Source organism: Gloeophyllum trabeum, assembly GCF_000344685.1.
Source record: "Gloeophyllum trabeum ATCC 11539 unplaced genomic scaffold GLOTRscaffold_00019, whole genome shotgun sequence".
NCBI lineage: Eukaryota > Fungi > Basidiomycota > Agaricomycetes > Gloeophyllales > Gloeophyllaceae > Gloeophyllum > Gloeophyllum trabeum.
The window spans coordinates 56623-79997 of record NW_006920428.1 but is presented as its reverse complement, the minus strand read 5'-3'; the positions used below and the strand labels follow the sequence as shown (position 1 = coordinate 79997).

Here is a 23375-nt window from a genome sequence, read left to right as displayed (position 1 = left end):
ACCGGGTCCTACTCGACTCTGCAAGTACGACATTCACTTAATAATGTGCCGTCAGGCATCAGCTGATGCATGCACTGGTTTGCAGTAAATATGGTCAGTCTGTGTCAAGTTCTGCATGTAGCACATTGATGTATAGGTCCAGCTGTAGTGCAGATTGTGAACTGCTCCTTTGAGGGGAGTGAAGCCGCAAACACCTGGGTTTATGCTGGTGGATGCAATCGGGGCCGGCTTGCAGTTTTGTGAGAAGTTCATAAGCTTATGGGATTGGTATGTACTTGATATTATCAAGCTGTTGCTGTGGTCTGACTGTGTGACCCATATCTTTTTGGACTAGGGTCTGTATTCAAGGTGGTCTGTAGTGTGTTGCAGGTGTCTTCTGATGTCCAAATGATCTCCCTTACAAGTACTATGTTGATGCCTTCTCTTACCTGGATTGGCCATTGGGAACTTTCCTTAGCCTGCTTGTGGGGGAAAGTGATATTGTAGGCTGATGAGGGATGAGAGATTGCAGTTACATGCCTGTCTGTAGTTACATTTGTGAATATATATCTGAATACTCCTCATGGTATACTGGGATATGATATGATGTGATTGCAACACAACTGCTGTCTAATATGACAGGATACTGTCTAATGGGCAATAATTATGTCTAATTAGCTAGGGGACAAACCTAACTTGTCTAATTAGATACGACTGCATAATGCAGCTAATCCTGCATGATTAGGCAGGATTAGACATAATTAGACATAATTAGCTCAGGAGGGTTTTCCTGATGGAGGCGGCATGCTCGTTTGATCGCTTGCCAGTAGTCGCTTGAGGCATCCAATTCGGAAGAAAATAGACCCATTCTGTCTCAAGTGAAGTTGCTTGGAGACGGCACAGTACTAGTATATATGCTTGAAGCTTAAAAAGGTCCAAAAGACCACACTGGGAGAGAGAGGAAACAGCCAGGTTGCATGCCACTGCTCGAATATGAGTGTTTGTCCAAGGTTGTCCTTTACTTCGGCAACTGCGCTGGAGCCTATACCGGGCCCGGTTCCTTCCGCGGCAAAGGTGAGAGTTCAAGTCTGTTCAGGTATATCTTGAGTATATCGGAGGTCGACTGGGCGACTTCCACCTTATCGACCATCCGACGTAGGCGTTTCGTAGGAGAGCTGCGCGCATGGCGTATCCGCTATTTCTTACGGCTGGCTTCATCACTATGAGCGCCACCTACCTGTTACGGCAACTACTTAGGATGGACTATAATAATAGGCCGTGGTCAATTACATTACTCTAGCGACACTCCCGCAATCCATACTGACGAGAACGTCGAAGACGATGCAGAAAGCTGATGAGGAGCGCAGTTCTTTTAGGATAGCAAACCCTGCGCACGTCGGCGCGTTGAAGAGAGAAAGAAGCAAAGGGCGACATGACCAAGCGCTGATCCTCGTGCTTACTGAGCCAGCTTCGATTTCTGACGCTACTTCATGGATGATCGCTCCAGACTGGGGATCAGTTGACTGCGATTGAACTGTCTTCGTGTCATAGGTAAAAGCGTTACCGTGTCATACGCCTTCTGTGGCACAGGCACCGCAGTACTATGGCGGTTTGGAGGCCTGCTTGGGGGTCTTCGTCATCGAGTTTCCTTATGCTCTCCTAGTTGGCTTCAGATTATGCACGCCTCGCGAGCTTCTGTGCCTCCGATCTGCATGCGGCTCAAGACTCAAACAACCTCAGTGACGCGGCGGGAAAGACTCATTCGTTTCGTCTGGACATGTATTCGTCGCGCTGACGCGGGAAACCGTAAGACAAAACAACTAGGTGCGCTGTTTATTATGGAAGTTATTCGGTTTTTAATCTCAGTCCTCCGTCCTGTCAGTCGTCGCCTATACAAAGAAATCACCGATCATTAATGTACGGAATGGGCGTCTGTAATGACAGGCGATTTTTGGCACAGGTACGCGCGATCTAGACGTACTCGACGGATGTTCTTCGCTTTCGGCGTTAATCAGCAAGCCGTTTTATGCTTGCCATCCCGCGCTATCTGTGGAATAGAAGTATGCTTTGCTGACAGTGAAGTCAGCAAGTCGGAGTCCTCTCGACCTTCAAGGTCATCCATCTGCCGGGACGCGATTCCAGAATGGCTTCGAGTGGATCCCGGAACTTACATTCGGTCTGGCTATTAACGGCGATTTGGTGTCTGTCCGTCATCACCTGTGTGGTCATGTCAACGCCCATGCCTGTTCCGCTCCTAGAGATGAGTAAGGGCCTTGACCGGGACGTCTCTGATCCTTCATACATTCCGCCACCATATGTCAGAAAGGAATCGGCGCAGTCAGGTGCAAGAAGTCACAAGAGGAACGGAATGAAGCCATTATTACCCAATTGCCTTATCCGGTAGTGTCTATCGCCACTCGTCCCGTGCTTGGTCTGAAAAGCTAACATTCGGGTGGCAATTTCTGCGGTCGCCGGGAATGTATAAAAGGCTCAGTCGGAAGCATGACCCCCTATTCGCATTCAATCTCCCCTCCATCCTACCTACCTCGAAATGGCTACCGAAGAACAGATGAAGAACCCGCTCTTGGTTGGCAAGGCCATCCGTGCACAGCTGGAGGAAGAGATACCCGTAGACCTCCCCCTCGACCGCGACTTTCGTGAGGGAAGCGAATATACTATCACCGACCAGTACGCATCTGCTTCGGTGCAGACGAGACCGAAGTGCTGACCCAGACCTACAGCATGCAAGACCTTCATACAAAGCTAGTCAAGGATCCTCGTACACTCGAGCTCTTCTCGTCCATGATAACCCACCTGCACGCTTTTGCGCGAGAAGTCAGACCGACTCACGACGAATGGGAGAAGACGATCACCTTTTTGACGCGCTGTGGCAAGGAAAGCACAGAATTCAAGAACGAATTTATTTGCTTAAGCGACGTCCTGGGCATGAGTGCGCTTATCGACGAACTCAATCATCCTAAGCCTTTAGTGAGTTGACGCGCAGACTCTGTGAGGCTGTCCACTGATTTACTGATTCGCAGGGATGTACCGACAGTTGTGAGGAGGGTCCGTTCTGGTATACCGATATGCCCGAGCTTCCCTCGGGTTGCTCCATCGCGAGCTCTGATACTACCGGAGAAAGCATGTTCTTTGAGGCTACCATCAAAGACACGAAAGGCCAGCCTGTCAAAGGTGCTAAGGTCGACCTTGTAAGCAATTCATTTCTGCTGCGTGAGTCCTAGACCTCTGATGGAAGACCCGCCAAAGTGGCAAGCCGATGGAGACGGGATCTACGACGTGCAGGAGCCCGAAAGAGAAGAGCCAAATGACCGTGGTCGAATAATAGCGGAGGAAGATGGGTCATTCTGTTACCGCGGTGTACTGCCTACCGCTTACCCTATAGTTTGTTCCCCTAAATCAGTTACTCAGTCTCTAACGCTGACACCTGATACCACTAGCCCAGCGATGGTCCTGTTGGTGACTTACTGCGATTACTGGGTAAATATTACATCGCCTTTGGATTTGATATCATCGACGGTATTCACTGACTATGACCTGTTTGACTGTAGGCCGTCACCCCCATCGGTCATCTCACATACACTTTCACCTTCGCGCCCCAGGCTTTGACCCGTACGTTGATGACCTCATCCACTGCAGGAGTCGATTCTCACTTCGCTCTTATAGCCTGACCACCGCGTTATACCCATCTCACTCGCCTTTCCTTGGCACTGATCCGGTCTTTGCGACAAAGAAGTCGCTTATCTGTGACGTCTACCCGGAAAGTGATCCCTCTCGATGGGCGGAGATGGGTTTCAGAGACGACGAAGTTCGGAACGGTCGAGTCTGGGTATGGAAGTTCAATTTCGTCCTGGCGACTATCGATGAAGTCAACGCTCTCAAAGAGAGCTTGAAGGTTAACCAGGCTGATGCTTGGGCGAAGTTATGAAGTTGGAATATCTGCAGTACATACCTTGCAGCTTGTTCAACGTCTATCTGTATATCCGTCTTGTTCGTCCATATCTTCTAAAGATCTTGTACGATTAGATACACTAGTATTCTATGTAATACCGTGGGTGATTCTTTCTGATATCATCACCGACGTTCTAGGCATAGACGACGTTGAGTACTGTTTAACTGGTGCATTGTATGAGTCAGGAAGCCTCGAGGGGAAGCTCGCATGTGGTGGCCATGTCTATAGCTCACAATAATGCCGGAGGCTCTCAGCTTGCCGGAGCACCAGGAGGTCGACTCGATCATGATGATTCAGAGTACGGAGCCGCTGCTACTATCGCAATGTACTGAGCTAAAAATTGTTCTTCGGTGGAGAGGCAGCGGTCCACGAACTTACTTCCACTGACGTGTACTGCATAGACAATGTCATATCCCCCCTTGCGCGTTGACTCCTTATTTAGGGTCACCAGCTGCCATTTTACCAAGGTATATAAACAACATTTCCGTTTGTCTATCGTAGTATATCTAAGCGTCGTACGTTCAGCTCGCAGCTCAATGTTATACACCACGCGCTCTGTCAAACCTTTTCAGTGTTCGGACAACCGCCGCCCACTCTGGTCGCCAGGCATTCGCCCACCAAATCCATGGCTACTCTTTCCTTGCCATCAATATCGTGCCCGCATGATCTTCTAGCTGAAACTTGCGACACCGGAGCTGTGCCAGCCCTATATCTAACAGCTTGGAATTTCTGCTACGTAGCTTGGCTACGTCTCGTTCGTGCATGACTCGCACGGTCTGCAAGTCTTGAACGTCGATAGTAGACAGCGAAGCAAACAGGGCCATGCATTCCGCGTTGGTCGAATTCGGTTTCGCGGACATGAGCGCGAGGCAGGTGATGGGGGGAAGGCGAAGGTGAGCGGGGAAACGAGGCCATGAACGGAAGCACAGCAGCAATTTATCGAGACGAGGGCAGAACTCGGCCAACAAGTCCAGATGTCCTTGGACATCAGCACCGAAGTGATGGAAAATGAGTGTCACAGCGGCTAGGTGAGCGCCGTACAGCTGCAGCAAGCCCTTCCAGGCATGGGGGATGCAGGAGGAGCAGTCGTGGTACCGCAAATGACGTAAGGATGGCAATGAATGAGGAGAGCCGAGGTAATCTTTGCACACCTTGTTGGACAGGGTCAGGGTGGTCAAGCCGGGAAGATCGGGGAAGATGGAGTGGTGATTCTCATATCCCCGAGATGAGTAGAGCATATCTGAGCAACGGACAGCCTTGAGGTTCGACGCAGCAGTGAGAAGCATGCGCCATTCAGCTGGTTTTGGATCAAGGACCCTTCCCACTCGGCTCCCGCAGTCGGGCCAATGCAGGACGCGCAAAGATGTACTGCAGTTCTCTGCGAGCGCTTGCATAACCGAGGCAGGCATCGTATCCGGGTACTGTTTGGTGGTCACGTTTACCGTGAAGATAGCAAGATTCGGGAGACACCGAATGATCTCCGCAAGGTAATCGAGCTCGACATGTGCCGGACCGGTGGTGATATGAGTCTGCCCACGTACAGACAGGTCCAGGCGCCGCGTATACCATCCCAGAGGACGATATTCGTTTGCCATGCTTTCAGTGGCATGCTTAGACGCGACCAGCGTATCACGGAGAGACGGAATGGTGTGCCCTCGACCAATGACCACGGCCTCATACAGGAACCTCGAAGCAAGAGCCCTCCACAGTCTACAGACGCGTACTAGGTAACGCTTTGTCACCAGGGAGTCGCGTAAGGGCTGATTTTCTCGCTGCTCTGGGCGTCCACTGCGGGGTGTGTAGATATCGTCGGCAGTAGGGGCAACGGCATCAGGTACGGATGTCGCTATCCTAAGTATCCGAAGCCACAGTTCCGCTGGTAAGGAGGGCGAACAGCCAGGCTGGGATTTACGAATGAGAGAGGCGCCAGTAGGTCCCATAAGAACAGCTGTAAACGTTTAGTACAGTCGCCAATCACAACAAAGACAATTCACGTACAAGGTGCAAATCCTCTATAGCCTTGGCCAACACGGTTCGGACGGGCAAGCTTAAGTATTGTGCAGACCGCAGCATGTGCCATATCCGAACATCACGCAAACACCATAAGTCAAATACCACATCGGAATACGACCGCATGTTTGCAATGTGCGACGTACACCGTTGGGGTACAGAAGAGCGACCAGACTCTGGATTGGGCGATAAGTGAGGGAATGGTACCCACTCAGCCGGCGTTGGGCTGTTCGCTGCGAGAAAAACGAACGTTCCTACAGGATCCGATGTATGGGTGGCCAGGGAGTGGGAAGTCAAGCACTTCCCCGTTGGACAAGACCTCTACGCTGGGATTATCAGATTGACAGCTGGGATAACGACTGCGTGCTGCACAGCAAGTCCAGAAAGGCGTCATTCTATGCGGAAGAGTCATCACTTTCACGCAATATAATCCACAATCTGCTGTGACTAGGTGGCGGGGGTCATCCAGTATACACAGCAACCCCATGCGCAAGGTCAACAGCGACTCAAGCGTCGTAGACAAGACGTGCCGGCTTCTTCGATTTTGCGGCAGGCTTGGGAAGGAGTGAAGCCCTCTGAACGTATGGAGTCAATAGCGTCCACGCGAAGGTTCCAGTACACTGGAGTAGCCACTCACTTCTGCTTCTGAGTGATGGCATTATCTCAAGACAGATGAGGGGGCGCTCGACGCGCCTGACAATGTCGTGATGAAGAAATGTCGGCGAAACAGGACAGAGATCCATGACGTCCCGAGGGAAGTGTCGAAGTGTAATCCGAGCGTTCGGATAGGCTCTCTCTCGCTAATCTACCATGAAGCCCTACATAGAGCCTTCTCTTTCAGTCGGATTTCACCTTCCGGGTGAGAACAAACCGTTTCTGGATAAGTGTACTGCAGAGTACAGGTGGAAATATTCGCTCCCTCGCACGGCACATCAGTTCGCTGAATGTTGCCCCATCCACCTGCGAGATATGCCGAGAGAGCACACCAGAGGGTCGGATGCAGCAGTTGGACGCTCGAAACCAGCCGTGGAGTGTTGGCCCGAGGTCGAAAGCGTGAGAACGTCTGATATGCACCCTTTTCAGCGATGGCGGCATTCTCCGGTAGCTGAAGCCGTACAATAGCGGCGCAAGCGCCAATCCCCAACTCCTGAGTACTGAGTGGTGAAAGAGGCGAAAGGCAAGGTCCTCGGTGAATAGTATTCGATAGTGTATCATGGACTACTATACATTCGGTACATACGGGCAGTGTTATAAAGTCAGAATAATTCATCGCTGCTGCTAGGATTGTCGTTGAAGTTGCTATTTACGTCTGTCTCTACACCTAGAGGACCTTCGTCGTCAAAGGTACATGAAGTGCCCTCATTCTCTACTGCCTCGTGCAGGACAATAACTGCCAGGCCTTTGAGACCTACATTAGCGACGAGGTCCTTTATGTTCCTGGGAGGGGCGCGGCCTGTGTATATCTGTTCCGTGAATGCATCAATGCTAGAACGACTGCAATGCAACAAATACTAGGACAGCGGCGCAGCAGTGAGGGCGGACCGAAAGGCAAGCCAGATGCATGGTGAACGAATCAGCGATTGATTACATAGACAGAACCCTCCTCCCTACTAGGGAGTCGGGGATTTCAACACAGAGTGTTATTGGCACGGCCTTCAATGAAAGCTCTTGCTTTTGAAGAGATCTATTGTATGGGGGGTACGTGGGACCTGGTCGGATGCAACAGTCAGTCGAAAATACAACCCCGCGCCGCGGTACTAGTACCATGGATATTGTCAGACCGCTTTTCACTTTTCTATAATCAATTCACCTGTGATAACAAACTTGCCCATCAAGCCAGCACTTAGAAAAGCACGTACCTCGGCAAGAATTCAAACTTGAGACTATTTAGAAGGCTCAAGTACCCGCATCGGTATGAGCTACTTCATGAGACGCGGTTCAGTATTAACACTAGTAAATGGGGTGCGACACACAGAAACGAATACTTTTAGGCTTGTTCATAGCGTATCGAGTTCATTTTAGGGAGGAAGACAAAATCTCGGGGACAGACCTTTAGAGACGAATGCAAAATCTGAATTAGGCAATTGCATTTCCACATCAGGTTATTCCACAATCTCCACTAGCGCTCACTCAAGACGAGAAGGCCCTGATTGGTTGATTACACTCTAGTACCAGGCCACCTCTACATTCCCAGTATACAGACATTCCTGTCGCATAGTTCTCAGAGACCTACTACATCCACGTCCAAAACAAACAAGCGATTCATCGTTGAAACATCTGTGTGAACGCTCGACATTTCGAGATCACTGTCGTGAGCTCACGCGGGCCTATTTGGGAGAATGCTGGAGAGTCTGAGGCGAGTTCGCAGATATGTCATCAGCCGCCGAGAGGCAGTTTCGTCTGCCGAGATGAACTCGCCCAATTGAGGTGCTAGTACTAGGATCTTACATGATGGACGGGCATGCAATTTCCAAGGTAGTAATGCTGTCGCTCAGAAACTAGAACTCCCATGATTATACAACGTGATCTGTCTGAATATTATATATGCATCAGACAGGCAGTGTGCCCCTGACGGGGTATATGGACGTCCCTGTTAGTGACATATGTGGCGGCCCCATGAAGCCCGTGTATCTATTGGTCATATCGTGAGGAAGCAGTAGGTTCGGGTGTCTAGGGCAGTCATGACCGACGACACCGATTACCTGCCGCCCAAGCTACCCCGAGATGATGGCCACTTCCCATAAAATGGTGATGCCCGAGCCTGTTCCCCTCAAGCTGAGCTTCCCTCCCTCCCCAGTACCTCAATACCCTTGGGCCGTAAGCTTAACGAGTCTGTTATACTGCTCCTCACTTAGATACCACAATCTATAATGCAGGGTCCCTCTCTGCTGTGTAGCGTACTTCTTCGGTCTTTCCTTTAATCCAGCCTCGCCCGGAAATCACCTTGACCGACCTCGATATGAAGTGCATAATGGTCCCATCCTTCTCCTTTGTTTCTGCGATTTGTCAGTTATCGTACTCGCCTTCAGTAGGCTGTCTCCGGCCAGCGCTGCTCCTCTCCGGACCCGCGGCGATGCGGGTCACATAACAGGTGGAGTGTCAGTACTCGTAGTCTCCACAGCTTAGCTTCTGCCGCTCACTTGGAGTACTTTGCAGGGCAACCTTCTTTTATCAGAACGGCTTGACAGGTGCATGTGGAACCGTGCATGCTGACAGCGACGTAGTTGCCGCTATTGGTTAGCCTCTTCATCACTTGTGCTGTATGGAGCAGCATTCAGCTTGAGCACCTTCGCCAGATTCCGCCATATATAGCCAGGATCTCTGCGGGAAGCAAGTGTTCATCCAGAACAAGAACAACAGGAAGTCGGTTACGGTAACAATAGCGGATGTATGTCCGACGTGCATCAACGACAACTCGATTGACCTGTCTGTTGGTGTATTCACTCAGATTGCTACCGAGGAGGAGGGCGAGGTGCCCGGTGAGTACTCCAATATTAATCTGACCTTCAACCTTGAGATGGCCGATTATGTTCCATGGATATTTAAACCGTGTGACAGCCGAGTGGAAATTTATCTAAGTATGTGTCAGCGGGGTCATATCGAACGACAGACAAAGACAGTCACTCGAGCCTCAGCTGAACAACACCCTGAGATAGGATAGTCGCCACGTGCAGAGGATGAGGGATGGCCGACGCTTGAGGCTTTCATTTGCTCAAGATAGGAGGGATGGATTCATTCGTTTGTACACGCGCGATAGGTCTGGTCTTTATATATATATTAGGTTACATCCACCATTCTACGAGTGAGTTGGAAGGCCGCAAGGTGATGGCGCAGCCTCAGAGTACAATGCACCTCTCGCCCTCTCCTGAATCAGCTTGTAGAGCTTCGGCACTGCGAGTTGATCACAGGCACTGGCATACTTGGCTTCTATGCACAGGTAGCCTATTGAAAGCTACATGCTCGAAGGCGCCCTAGCCCAGGCCTCCAGTATCAGCTCGTTCAGAGGATCTTGGCAGCATAGGTGGGGAGCGCACCCGAGCCTTGTGTCTTCGACGAAGGCCTCGTGTGCACGCTGTGCTTGTGCTGTGCGGCATGAGCTGTGGCTCAATAGCCTCCGTACCGTGACTCCTGGGGATAAAGGGCATTGCGAATGAAACTCCCAGTTCCGCACATCCACACTGACAGGGCGTGCGCCAGGCAAAGTATTACAGGCTTCCGAACAATCTCGCTCTCGCCCATCAGCCTCCATTACTCTACTGCTTACGACGGGCATATCTGCAATCACAAGCTTGCCGTGTGCTAATATGGGAGCAGACCAGTCCCGTCATAATGCAGAGGCCGCCGCGCATCACAACATCGAGAACAAGCTACAAGAAATAATCGCCCGCCTGGAAGAGAGGGAGGTGCTTCAGAACGGCAGCGCCCACGTCGCGTCACTACCTCGGGGAGAACCTCCAGCGCGGGACAAAATCCCAGCAGCTGCATCCGCAGAAGGAGTGAAGTGAGCTTTCCGTCTGAAAAGCACCGGCTTTCTCTGACGAATCCCAAACAGGCGGAGCAGTCCAGTTCCTTCGCGCAATCCAATTCAGACATTCGGCTCTGAGGAAGATTTGACGTCTACTCGGCGGAGCCCTTGCCGTTTCTACGCTCGGGGCCATTGCCGGCATGGTGAACGATGTCTCTACCTGCACGTCCGCCAGGATGTCCAGTCCCACACTGCAAGGATTTCTTCTGTCTCCAAAATAATGATGAGCCGCTTACCTCTGCACTAACAGACCGGCGAACGTGTCTCAAAGAAATTCCCCAGTAACCAATTCCCCGTTAGTCCAAGAGGAAATCGGTCGAATACAGCCGCTCAGAGGCCATGCATCTTCTTCGAAGCCGGGAAGTGCTCCAAGGGCGCCGAGTGCATGTTTGTTCATGATACTGCGGTAAGACAGGCATCGGAATCCAGTGGTTCGAAGCTAATCATCTTGGCCACAAATACAGGAAACAATTATACTTCGCCGAGAGCAGCTCAAAGAGCAGGAGTATGCCAAGACAATCACCAGAGCAGTAATGTCTTCAACCCACGTCACGTTCGGGGCGGGACTTACCGTCAGCAAGATCTCCACCGGCTTCGAGACATGCAGCATCCTCATAAAGAGCCTACCCCCGGAGGCCACAGAGAAAACAGTGGAAACCATGCTCTGCGAGCGTGGCTTGGATCCACGCCACTTCCAGGTCCTCTGGGTCCGTTCAGACGAGGTTGGGCGACACCAAAGCGCTCGAGTGATTTGCTCCAAGATGGCCGGTGCGATGGAAGCTGTGAAATGCTTCAATATAGTGAAGGCAGAGCTCAGTACTGTCAAGACCTCGCGTCCGGAGATGAACCCATCAGCTCAAGACTGCGAGGTCTTGACATTGTCCTGGCCAGAACCGAATGCTGGAGCATTAGTATATTACACCACCGAGGAGGAAGCCAGAAGGAAAGTCGGTGAGCTGAATGGAACCCTGTGCCGTGGGAGGAAGGTCTGCGTTGCGAACGCAGCCGACCAACGAGTTGCCGGGAGGACGCTGAAGAACTTTGTACCTTCCGCAGTCACGATAAACGGATTACCGGTGGACATCACGGTGGAGGCCATACAAGCATTCGCCGGAGGCTTCAGCGTGCGGATGTTGAAAGGCAGAGGATATTCATTGGACCATACGCACGAGTTCTTGCACAGCACCATGGAAAGGCTCGGAGGCCTCCAGCAATACAGCATCGTGAAGACTGGGGGACCAGATGGGACAGTGCAAGTGAAAGCAAGATTTCAGGCACGAGCTCAAGCCAAAGAGGCTTATGACCATTTTACTCGAGATCCAAAACCGCAATGTATAGGGGGTGCCAAATTGCGGGCCTCTTTACCAATCCAATATTCTTACTCGCTGTACATACCACGCCAGCAGTATGTCGCCCAGCAAAGCCTTCTCGACGGACTTGCCACCGAGTATACGAACACCGCAGCGGCGAAACTAGCTATCCACCATCATGCTCCCGACAAGCCCGTCCGATTATCGATTATGGGTGACGAGCCCAAAGCTACCGGCACTCTGAAGGTGCGGCTCGAACGAATCTCCGAGGGGAATCGATGCGACTTGTGGGACGCGACCTTTGCTTCACCAAAAGGGTTTGCGTCATTGTTAGCCCAACTGAAGGACATTCCCGTCTACGTCCGCCCGGATAACCGTCTTCGGATCTTGAGGATATTCGGGACTCCGGTAGCCACGGCAGCAGCTCGTACCAAGATCGAAGCAGAGGTCCACCGTCTAGCCTCCCTGGACTACACCGTCCACCTAAAGAAACATTCCGTGGGATTCTTCGTTCGTGAGGGTTTAGCATCGCTGAAGGAGTTGGTTGGCGAGAACAATGTCAAGCTGAACGTCACAGCTTCACCAGCAACCATTGTCATACGCGGTGGCGACGATGCACGTCATGCTCTGCGCAGGCTGATAAATCAGTCTCTTGGGAACGGACAACCCGAGAGTTCCTCTCAGCAGCAGTGTCCCATTTGCTTCGACGCAGTCTCAAATCCTTTCGCGTTAGCATGTGGCCACGCATACTGCTCCGGGTGTCTGCGACACTTCCTGTCCACAGCAGGGGGTATCAAACAGTTCCCTCTACAGTGCTTGGGGGACGAAGGTCAATGCAAAGAAATGATTTCCATCCCGACAGTGGAACAGTTCTTGCGTCCGGCCGAACTTGACACCCTTCTCGAAGCAGTCTTCCAAACGTACTTGGACCAGCATCCCGACGAGTTCAGATACTGTACTACTCCAGATTGCTCGCAGATATACCGCCTAGCCACGTCGGGGACCCAGCCAATGGCCCTCCAATGCCCGTCGTGCTTGACATCCGTGTGCACTGCCGGGCACGAGGACCATCCAGGACAAACTTGCGAGGAATGGAAGCTGCATCGTGATCCAGCAGAGCAAGAAAGGCTGTTGAATGCATGGGCTGAAACACAAGGCGCTAAGTCGTGCCCATCGTGCAAGACAATCATCGAGAAGAACGGAGGGTGCAACCACATTTACTGCCGCTGCGGCGTTCACATATGCTGGAAATGCATGGGTACTTTTCCTGACGGTGAAATATACACTCACCTGAATGCCGTGCACGGCGGCCACACTGACTTCGTCTAAACGTAATCGTGATCCGACCATCTTGTTTTCCTCAAGCGAGGACTGGACGCATGTACCGCTATAGCCTGCTTGTCGTACTACTGTTCTTATAGACTGCGATGAATCGATAGCTGCTTGCGCACGACGAAGGATTCAGCCTGAGGTCGACATGGTAGACAGAAAGCAAGGATCGACGCCGCGGCATGGCCCTCTGCGGCTCTCTCGCCATCGCGCGATATTAAGGCCCTGAAGCTTTCCTTCAATCCTTGCGCGCACAAACGCTCTGATTACACTAGTTGAAGTCACCAGAGATGTTTTCAGCAGTACACCTTCGTGGTGGGACGTCTCCTGCAGTGATGACAATTGCTGGCACCGATTCCAGCGGAGGAGCAGGTATACAGGTGACGCTCAAGTCCACGCTACCCCTGCAAAATTGCTTACGGTTGAGTGCTATTGATCGCAGGCAGATATTAAGACATTCACAGCGTTTGGCTGTTATGGAACAAGCGTCATCACTGCCATGACCGCTCAGAATACGACCGGCGTCCAGGGTGTCCATCCATCCCCTCCAGAGTTCGTCCGACAGCAGGTCGGTTTCCGCTTCTCATTATACGTCTATAGTGCATCTATAGATGTTCACCCTTAGCTGCACTCCGTTCTCAGTGACGTAAAGATTGAAGCCATCAAGACCGGAATGCTCTTCGACGCCGATAACACCGTTGCCGTAGCCGCAAGCCTCAAGGCTCACTTCGGAGGACCTGGTTCTGCCATGCCGCCTCTCGTGTGCGACCCAGTTTGCGTATCGACCTCTGGGCATACTCTGTTACAGCCCGATGCAGTGAAGGTCATGATCAGCGACCTATTTCCTATCACAGCCCTGGTTACGCCGAATAGGCAAGAAGCAGAGCTCTTACTATCCCAGCAGGACAAAGAGCTCAAAATCAGCAGCTTGGAAGACATGGTCTCCGCTGCGAAGAAACTGCGTGAGCTAGGACCGAAAGCGGTATTGCTCAAGGGCGGCCATATAGTCATCACCATGCAGGACATCGAGCGTGTTTGCAGTTCAAATCCAGATATCGAGGTTGTGAAGGACGCACTCCTTGGTGACAATATGGAAATCCTGCAAGCCTCCGAAGCGGACGCTGCTACTCGTGAGCTCGTGGTCGACGTTCTCCACCAATCCAACGGCAGCACATCGATCTTCGTCCGCCCGCGGATAAACTCGACGAGCACGCACGGGACTGGGTGTACCTTGAGCGCGGCAATCACGTCTGCGCTCGCGAGGGGACTTAGCAGTCAGTATTGCTCGTACGAATGTCTTGTGGCGCCCTGATGATAAGACTAATAGTCAGGGACGCGACGAGTCTGGCGACCTCCTACACCCATGCTGGTATCGAGACCGCCTTCCCCATAGGTAGCGGATACGGACCATTGAACCACATGCACTCCATTACCCTGCGCAACATACCGAAGTAGGATATCCGTTATTGCACTGTACCGCTTCTGACTTTTGATCTCTGACCTTTAGGCCTACCCTATCGAACCCGCATCCGTTCACGCGATTGCTTATCAAGTCGACATCTAAAATCTGGAAAGAATATGTCGAGCACGACTTCGTCAAGCAGCTTGGTCAAGGCACGCTCCGCCGGGAATGCTTCATCCATTTCATCAAGTACGCGCCTCGCGTCCCGCTGAATCCTGCGCTCTGACTTCAACGCGTCCCAGACAGGATTACCACTACTTGAAGTACTACGGACGTGCATACGCGTGAGCATTAACCCCTTTCAGCTCCTAAGACAATCCACATACCTCCGAGACTCGTAGGCTACTAGGTGCGAAGTCACCCTCCTACCCCGCAATTCAAGCAGCCGCCCAGACCATGTTCAACGTCGTCAACGAAGTGAAAACACATGTATCCTTTTGCGAGCAGTGGGGCATAACCGAAGAAGAATTGAAAAGCACACCAGAGTCGTCTGCCACGACCGCCTACGGAGCCTTCATCATTGATACCGGTTTGCAAGGTACTCACCGACTACATGTCCTACGTTCTGAGATAGCTGACCGGATCACCTCGACGCGACGCAGGCGATAGATCCAAGCTAATCATGGCACTTGCAGCCTGCCTGCTCGGCTACGGCGAAGTAGGGCTGTGGCTCCGTAAACAGGCCTCCCTCCCAAACAGCTGGGTCAAGTGGGAAGGTAACCCCTACCTCAAGTGGATGGAAGACTACTCTGGGGAGCACTACCAGAATGCTGTGAAAGCCGGTCTTGGTACTGAGAAATAAATGTCGTTTATTTGCTACAACTGACGATTCATGCCAGACACAATCGAAGCAGAAGCAGCCGCGGATCCGCCATCGATAGTCAGGTTCCAAGAGTGGGTGGCGACATGGGAACGTTGTACACGACTAGAGAAGGGATTCTGGGATATGGCGCTGGGGCTCTTATGAGTAAGAAACCATGAAAATGAATTAATATAAAGATATAAGAAAATAGAATTGGGCGTACCAGAATCAAGGTTGAACTATGAGCTCGACAACTCTGACGAGTCGTCGCGCTGTTCCAAGATCGTATTCTCTTCTTCGATACCAATCTCGACTTTGGGGCCCGACTCGGCTTGGACAAGGACAGCCTTCTTTGTCTTAGACTTGACAACCTTCCGTGCACTCGGGCACAGCATCTTCGAGGGCAGCTCGCAAAGATCACAGAGGGGATTCACGGGCAGACACACCGTCTACAGTCATTGGTGAGATGTGTAGAGGGCGACTAGAATGTGAGGCGTTACCTGCCCGAAACCGACAAGGAGATGATTAATTTCTCCGTGAAGCTCCTTTGGGAGCCAAGATTGCAGATTCAGTCTACCACAATCATCAAATAGTCAAGCACATTGAGCATTCTTCAAGGATTGACGCACGAACCTCGTCTGTTCAGGAGTCTTGGTCGGTGGTCGGTGCCATCCGAGTCTATTCGTGATGCGGTGCACATGGACGTCTACACCAATACCGTGATTACTAGACACGCCATAAGGACGGTACCGGCAAGAACTCTTAGTAAGTACTCACAGGTTCCACGCAACTTGCAAAGCCAGGAAGGCCATCTTCGGCCCTACCCCAGGAAGAGAACATAATTCGTCCACCGTCTTCGGGACATCGGAGTCGAAGTCGTCACGCAGTCTCTCAGCTGCTTTCTTGATATATCTGACATAAAGATGTCACACTTTGCTCAGGGTCACTTCTAGGACACGAACCCTGTTTTTCTCCGCCAGAAGCCGACCTTACAGATAGCTTCGAATATTACACTGTCGTCAGCTTGCAGAACGGCGTCGACGCTCAATGTGCCGCCTACAGCTTCACGCAGCTTCGCCACCGCAGCGTCCGTGACTTCATCTTTCGTTTGTGACGAAAGCATCAAAGACACTAAGGTGGCAAATCGTTGGTTCTAGGACGGTGTAATTAACACTTCCGAATAGCATTGGACCAGTTCTGACGGACGTACCTTGGGCTCTTGTTCTTTCAGTTGGGCCTGGTCACAGCCCATGGTATCAACAGGAGCCTTAATTCGGGAGCGCATCTCTTTTATTGTGTCGTAGGTTTCTCGCCAGTTGACAGGGGCGGGATGAGGATTGTCTAGGGAGTCAGGGATCTTTCTAGGTTTGCGAGGTGATTTTGGCCTTGCTTTGGAGGTCTTTTCCGTTATTTCTTCCTGCACATATGTTGCGTCTTCGTGGACGTCAACAGCAGCACTAGTACTTTCCACCTTGACTCGTTTAGAACGTCGGACAGATGAACTCGAGGATTCAGCCACAATTGCCGCCTCAACCAAAGTGACAGCAGAATGATAAGGGCTGGGTCGAGCAGATAGGCGAGTCTCGCCCGACGAAAGAGCTCGTTTACGAGGAGACATCAGGGGTGAAAGAGCTCCACTTGTAGACCCTGGTGGTAGTGGCGGTTTCCAGAGAAAGTGTAGCATTCCCCGCGAAAGGCGAAAGCGAACATATAAACACGTGCCGACGCGTCGACGCGTTAATTAGGTCTAACTACAATACTGTCACGTCGCGACTTGGGAATTGGTCGGCCTTTGAAGTGTTCTTGAGCCCGCAGAAGCTGTCATGTCAACGATGTTCATTTGGACACGACTTCCAAGTCCCTGTGATGTAGTCCGAAGGTGCTAGGTAGATACGTATGTATGCGCTGGAGTACCATTGCCCAGCGCATCTGCCCTGAAGGCGTGGCATGTACCAGGGTTAGTGCATACTCCGGATTTATAGAGGGAGCCAGACAAAACTGGTCCTTGTCGGTATCTCCGTATTATTCGCCACAAGCTGCAGGTCAGCACCTCCGCTCACCCTCTGATACACCTGGACACCCGCCGTGCCAGCGTATCCCGCCGCAATAATATACTCTCCTACGCCATCTGCATTCGTACTAATCATCATCCCGCGAATCTGGTCCAATCCCGTATACACTTGCTTCACCTGCTGGATGGAGCCGTCAGGCTGGATGGCCCAAATCACGATGGTGTCCCCGCGAGGGTCCAGGTTGCCCGTGTTGCGGTTTGACGTGTAGATATAGGGCTGCGGGAAGGAAGTGGAAGGTGGAGGTATAAGGATCTCCGCGGCGTGCCAATCAGAACCGTTGGGATAGGTCGGCGGGATAGTAGACTCATCAGAGATGAAGGGCATAGTTCCATTGGGCGCGATAGGGAGAACTTGCGCCGTTAGACTGCTCGCGAGTTCGTGAACGAGGTAGAAGTACCCATCTGACAGGATCATTAGTGCTGGTACGGGGTAAGAGATTATACGTACCCCTGATCATTCCGTGTCTTGGGCCGCTCCATAGCGGTTGCTCAATTATGCCTTCGATTCCCCACTCTCCCGCAGTCCCGTTCTGTATGAGTCGCCATACTTTGTCACCGCCCTACAGCGTACGAAATATCAGCAGAGGACGCCATTATGGGCAAACCATCTCACCAAGTCCGGCACGAGCACTTCGGCGCCGTTCTGAATCGCTTCATGAGGGTGCGACAAGTTTCCTTCCGGCGGCGGGAACGTGATTAGAGATGCGTTCTTATCAAAGACCAGCCCGCCGTACGATGTAGGAATGATTTTGCCGTTGCCCGAATTATACTGCGTTACAAATTTAGGCATAGGATTCGACACGTACAGCACATTTTTGCTTCAACTCACGTTCATAATTGCCACCTGACCCGTGGTCAAAGGCCCACAGAACGCAGGTCCATCCCCGCCCGATGACACCGTATCGACCGGCCCTGCCAGTACACCCTCGGGGCCAACTACATAGGACTGCAGCGCACCCTCGGTAACCTCGTTGACTGTACTATCGAGCACGCTAGCTTTAGACACCCGGCGTTGCTCGTGATGAATAAGTACATACTATAATATGTTCGGGTTGAAGGGATGGGGCGTAATCCACGAAACATTCGGACCCGTGGGGGACTGATTCAACAACGTGAGTGTGCAGGCATCGCTGTTGAACAGGTAGGAGGCGACGAATGCGGTGTATCCGCCGGCGAGGATGGTGAAGTTAACCATGGCTCGCGGTTAGGTGGGGACGGGCAGTCAACGTCCCCATCCCGTTTTCCCGGACCTTTATACCGTGATCGAAGCGCGAACCTCAGTCAAATGACACCGAATTACGGATGGTAATGGCGGCGCCGGCATGGCGAACCGTCGGTAAAAGGACGGGAGTGCGGTGGGAGAGGAAGACGGGGCGTGAGCGACTGGAGCAAGACGGGAACGCCGTCGCTAAAAATATAATGCAAATATGCTCTCAATAGAGGTGGGAGGTCGTTAAATACTACTTAGTGTATACAGTGAGGATGCAGGAGACATAGTACTTACTGTAGTCTACCGACCCTCGCTGAGATGAAGCCGATAGAGCGCAAGACAACCATTATCGTGAAAGACTCTCGTCCGTCAGCACTTATCCCTTGTCAATCCTGTGGCCCGGAAATTTGCTGGCATGGAAGAACACGAGTATTCTCCCGGTCAATTTCGCACTGCACTTGCGAAGAAGAAAGCATGGACTGGAACCTTTCCTCGCATGAGAGCCTCCAGTCAGACTCAACGAGGCCGAAAGTGCCGCTTCACGGGCTTCCCGACTATGGTCGTAGATGTAATTCTCCTCCCGATAGTGCCTGCGCTTAAGCAGAGGCGGCAGATTGGTCGCGGATTGTCGACTTGCGCTGCAATGTGATGCGTGGGCCATCATCCGGCATCCTGGACTTATCCCCAATACTGGGTCTGACACGACGACTTCGGTCCTCCACGCGCTCCCGCGTTTTTGTCCGTCGCGCTTCGGTTTTCTCGTCTGCATGAGCAGGTCGAGCGAGCGATGATGTCCTCGCTGCACCTATGGCGCTCAGGCAAGCCGCAATAGCCCGTTCGCTCTTGTCCTTGAGGAAACCCACGAGATCCCGGTCAGGGAAAACGACATTGTTGCGGTTACATAGCCAGGAGTACGCGCAAAGGGCTTTGTCCAGTGACTCCAATCGATTCAGGTGCAACTCGGGCGTCCGGATCTGCTCCCCAGACTCCATTATCGTCAGCACATGAGACAGTGCATCGAACATCTCTGTCGAATGGAGCAACGACCTGAGATCCACCTTGCCTTCTTCGCGGAATTGCTGTACCAGACGCCGAGTGAAGTCGACCATCCTCTCGTCTCTGGTAGGTACTGGCATTTCAAGGACGTCCAGGCGCTCGTGTAGGGGTAAAAAATCACTCGCGATGTCAACCAGCTTGAGCATAATGGCAGCGATGTGATTGTCTTCTATGTGATATGGCCGTCGGAACCTGGTCAATGTCCTGACGGCGGCATTCAAAGTCGACATCCGTGAGCCAGGCGGCAGTTGTTCATAGAGCGCTACCAGGGTGTCTGGGGGACTGCGGACGTATGCGCACGGCAGGGGAGGTACGGGTTTCTCCATCGTCTTACGGAGCGTCTCGAGATCTTCTTCACGGAGAGTGGTAACGACGCCACCAGGATTGGCGTCTCCGTGCAAGCCAAACCGACCAGCGCGACCAGCAATCTGTTTCATTTGAGAGATCGAGAGTTGGACTTCTTTCTTACCGTCCCATTTGCTTACAGCGCTGAATATCATGCGCTTGATTTTCCTGCCAACGACAATCAATAACAATGCACCATGTAGTCGGACAAATTAGTACGCACAGGTTAAGACCCATCCCAATCGCATCGCTTCCGATGAGGACGTCGTACCCGCTGCCAGGTTGATTGAACAGAGCAGCCTGGGCATTGCGAACTTCAGGAGGCAGCCGACCATATACAACAGCTGCACGCAAGCCAGTAGCAGCCTCGACCTGGTTTTTCAACGCGAAGATGTTTGACCGTTGGAATGTGACTATACAGTCGCCAGGTTGCACGCGAGACAGGTCACCTTCCAAGCTCTTGTCTGCGACTACCAGCGGGGTAAGCCGTTCGTACCGGTTTATGATGAGTTCGTCCCCGGTATCCCGCAGCATAGCTTCGATAATTGGTACAGCCGTCTCCTCTCCGCACAGATGCAGTTCCTTTGCGCGCAATCCAAGGACGGCCACACTCCATCCGGCGCCGCGGGCCTCATCCGCGATCATCTGAATCTCATCGACGACAGCAACATCGTAGAACCTGGCCACATTCACCATCTCCACGGTGCAGCTGAGAAGACCGGCGGCGGCGTCAACAATGACACGCGACTCGCCCGTCACAAGATTGCAAGCCCTTGCGAACCTGCCATCCCCAGAGCTGGTTACGACGGGTCCAGTGCCCACGTCCAAGTTTGTCTGCTCGTCGGGCTCTGCCTCCGGGGTAACCTCCGCGCCTAACGGGACGATCTGGCCCTTATTCAGACGATCCGCGATTTCATGAGCAAGCAGCCGCAGAGGACCAGCGTAACAGCCGGTCCTCGCTGCTGCTAGTGCACGGAGTGCATTGTGCGTCTTTCCACTGTTCGTCGGCCCGACATGCATGAAGACCTTTCGCTTGAGTATGCGAGTCGACGGAAACCACTCGGCTGGATAGCTGTAATCGGTAACTTTGAAAAGGCTCCTCATTTTCTGCAAGGTCGGTCCGGACACGACACCAGCACCTACGAGTTCTGCTTCTGACTTGATTGACCACGCGAAGAATACTTTGGACAGGACACCGTCTATTGCAGCTCCGTCGGCTGGATTGCTCAGACTGGATGTGAAGAGAGTGAGCATGTCTGGGTGGAAATCTGCCGTATCAAAAGCCGTTCTTGCCCGAACTGCCAGCGCAAAGCGGGTGAGCAAGGAACTGCATTCGTGCACCGGTATTCCAAACGAGCGAAAGCGACGCTGCACATGGTCATCCCTCATCCAAGAACGCACATGCTCCACGAGAGCTTCCGGTATCTCTTCGACGGGTACGGCCTTCCGGAGCACTGGCGATTCAGAATGGTCATCAGCCCGTTTGGTGGAATGAGTCGAAATGGCATTCCAGAGTTTCGCATCGTGATGAAGCCTTCTTTCATTTACTGTCGACCGCGAGTTATGGCTGATTCTGTGGGCGGGACTATGAAATCGTCTCAACGAAGACGTGAGCCGCAATTGTGGCCGTAGAGATGTCCGACATCGAGAGCATATGGACAGAGTTATATTTTGCATTCGCCTCCTGGGATGCTAGTCCTAGTAGAAGGCTGATATGGCGGTAAGCAACAGCTACTGCATTGAACGACAGCCACAGGCGTACCTTCAATCTCCTCACAAATCCTAATCCTCGAAGCGCGACTATAGAACGAAACCCTGAAAAATAGCGGGCGGTAGAAACGTGCAGTCTTGAGACCAGTTGTTGGGCAAAATTATGGCAAGTCTGTATTCCCACGGTAAGCCTGAACTCATTCCACTCCTCTGTTATCCTCCGCGACGACCACGACGAGTCCTGGGCATCACGGAAAGCGACATGGCTAGTGTAGCCCCCAGCGCCCTCGCTGCTCTAAACCGAGTTCGGTGCCAAATATTCCAGACAGCCTACAACCCTACCTCGATCAGGACAGGTGCGAAGTACTTGCGTCGACGGCTACGAGGGCCGTCTATGGTCAAATATTACCCTCCGTACGAAGCGCTGTCAATAGCGAAAATAATGAAGCAGTACCCGGAGTGGGATATTGTGGACGAGGCAGAGCAGCAGCGGCTCCGGGATATTGAGGACAAAAAGAAGAGAGGAAAGGGTGCTCCGAAGAAGGCGAAGGCGAGAGGTGCGTGGCAGTCTCCGTGGCTTGTGCCCTCTGTATTGTATTAACCTGCACATGCTACAGGCGACAGTCGTCGTACGCAGAAGAGGCGATAGATAGCGGTCATGCTCGAGATGTATTGTATTATCTGCTAATGCTTGCAGCGACCGCTGGCGTATGTCATCCGATTCCTTTCTTTCTGTGCTCAACATGTACCCGTCATACCTTCCGGATCATTTCCCTTCAACCCCCCCATCTCGTTCAGCGTCCCCAAAAAGAGGTCTTCGAAACCCTGCTGCAATCCCATCCGCTCCAGCGCGGTAGTGTAATCTTCACCCTCGGTGTTCAGATCCTCCAGCCACTCTTCCATTCTCTCCGTTCCAGTTATCAGAAGGCTTCTTAGCCGTGTACGCTCGGTTTGGTTCATGGATGGACGCGCCGACTCCGCCGAGGCGACGTTTACGGCTCTACGCGACGCAGGGTCCCAGGCCTGCCCGCGCAGGACAGTGAGCCAGCCAGCATCGAGGTCATTCATCCACGCCAGCAGCGCTGGAAGGGACTCGAGGTCTGGTTTGTAACCCGTGATGGACGTCATGACGTCTCCTGTGAGGCGTAGAAGGAACGTCGTCCGTAACGAGGCGGACCTGCCAACGGGTGGAATTTGGAGGATGAGCGACAGGAATGTGTGGGTGGCCTCCAGATATGAAGACAGGGTTGGGAGGGTTGCATCTGGAAGGGTCCTGTTGGTCGCAAATTCAGCTTCGTCCGCTTCTCGAGATCGAAGGTAGAACTGACCGTTTCTTGAAAGCCCGCGTAATATCTAGAAACCTTTCTTCGAAGTTGTCCACGAGGCGACGCTCTTGCGCAGGACTGAGTGCATGCACCGCCATACTCGCATGTTTCGGTGCATCTTCAAGAGATTCAGAATCTGAGCCGGCGACTGATGTCATGGGCGTTCTGGTAGTGTACGCTTGCCAAATACGGCGAATGAGATTCAAAGAGGCTTTGGGCGATAGTAATACATTTTTCTATCCAAGATACTAAACAGTAGATCTCGGTAGTA

General features: G+C 52.3%; 9 protein-coding genes across 9 annotated transcripts; 4 read left to right on the top strand and 5 right to left on the bottom strand.

Moving 5' to 3' along the window:
* Positions 1–2451: 2451 nt before the first annotated feature.
* GLOTRDRAFT_66709 (aromatic compound dioxygenase) lies at positions 2452–3880 on the top strand (the record flags this gene model as incomplete). Its single annotated transcript, XM_007872678.1, has 7 exons — positions 2452–2667; positions 2721–2967; positions 3021–3188; positions 3247–3381; positions 3438–3477; positions 3549–3609; positions 3664–3880. Coding segments are annotated over exons 1-7 (1005 nt in total), but the record flags the coding sequence as incomplete, so codon positions are not given.
* Positions 3881–4578: 698 nt separating this feature from the next.
* On the bottom strand, positions 4579–6029 carry GLOTRDRAFT_123482 (uncharacterized protein; the record flags this gene model as incomplete). Its single annotated transcript, XM_007872677.1, has 2 exons — positions 4579–5897; positions 5948–6029. 2 exons carry the CDS (start codon positions 6027–6029, stop codon positions 4579–4581), a joined length of 1401 nt encoding a protein of 466 aa, XP_007870868.1.
* Positions 6030–10966: 4937 nt separating this feature from the next.
* GLOTRDRAFT_50245 (uncharacterized protein) lies at positions 10967–13123 on the top strand (the record flags this gene model as incomplete). The annotated part of the gene is made up of 1 exon (XM_007872642.1): positions 10967–13123. A coding segment is annotated over one exon (2157 nt), but the record flags the coding sequence as incomplete, so codon positions are not given.
* A 335-nt stretch (positions 13124–13458) lies between these two features.
* Positions 13459–15552, top strand: GLOTRDRAFT_82113 (uncharacterized protein; the record flags this gene model as incomplete). Its single annotated transcript, XM_007872676.1, has 9 exons — positions 13459–13503; positions 13566–13691; positions 13749–14397; positions 14451–14574; positions 14631–14774; positions 14828–14869; positions 14927–15123; positions 15188–15373; positions 15425–15552. The coding sequence occupies 9 exons, from the start codon at positions 13459–13461 to the stop codon at positions 15550–15552; spliced, it is 1641 nt and encodes a 546-aa protein (XP_007870867.1).
* A 74-nt stretch (positions 15553–15626) lies between these two features.
* On the bottom strand, positions 15627–17005 carry GLOTRDRAFT_108525 (DNA glycosylase; the record flags this gene model as incomplete). The annotated part of the gene is made up of 7 exons (XM_007872675.1): positions 15627–15836; positions 15888–15960; positions 16021–16113; positions 16165–16299; positions 16350–16540; positions 16598–16728; positions 16852–17005. The coding sequence occupies 7 exons, from the start codon at positions 17003–17005 to the stop codon at positions 15627–15629; spliced, it is 987 nt and encodes a 328-aa protein (XP_007870866.1).
* A 267-nt stretch (positions 17006–17272) lies between these two features.
* GLOTRDRAFT_141401 (uncharacterized protein) lies at positions 17273–18653 on the bottom strand (the record flags this gene model as incomplete). Its single annotated transcript, XM_007872674.1, has 5 exons — positions 17273–17860; positions 17907–18018; positions 18072–18227; positions 18288–18438; positions 18496–18653. The coding sequence occupies 5 exons, from the start codon at positions 18651–18653 to the stop codon at positions 17364–17366; spliced, it is 1074 nt and encodes a 357-aa protein (XP_007870865.1). The 3' UTR covers positions 17273–17363.
* Positions 18654–18992: 339 nt separating this feature from the next.
* Positions 18993–21698, bottom strand: GLOTRDRAFT_66700 (P-loop containing nucleoside triphosphate hydrolase protein). Its single transcript, XM_007872673.1, has 2 exons — positions 20293–21698; positions 18993–20237 (listed from the first exon to the last, which is right to left on the bottom strand). The coding sequence occupies exons 1-2, from the start codon at positions 21456–21458 to the stop codon at positions 19265–19267; spliced, it is 2139 nt and encodes a 712-aa protein (XP_007870864.1). The 5' UTR covers positions 21459–21698; the 3' UTR covers positions 18993–19264.
* Positions 21699–22047: 349 nt separating this feature from the next.
* On the top strand, positions 22048–22338 carry GLOTRDRAFT_8545 (uncharacterized protein; the record flags this gene model as incomplete). Its single annotated transcript, XM_007872619.1, has 1 exon — positions 22048–22338. A coding segment is annotated over one exon (291 nt), but the record flags the coding sequence as incomplete, so codon positions are not given.
* A 179-nt stretch (positions 22339–22517) lies between these two features.
* GLOTRDRAFT_50251 (uncharacterized protein) lies at positions 22518–23262 on the bottom strand (the record flags this gene model as incomplete). The annotated part of the gene is made up of 2 exons (XM_007872643.1): positions 22518–23052; positions 23108–23262. The coding sequence occupies 2 exons, from the start codon at positions 23260–23262 to the stop codon at positions 22518–22520; spliced, it is 690 nt and encodes a 229-aa protein (XP_007870834.1).
* Between the last annotated feature and the right edge of the window lie 113 nt (positions 23263–23375).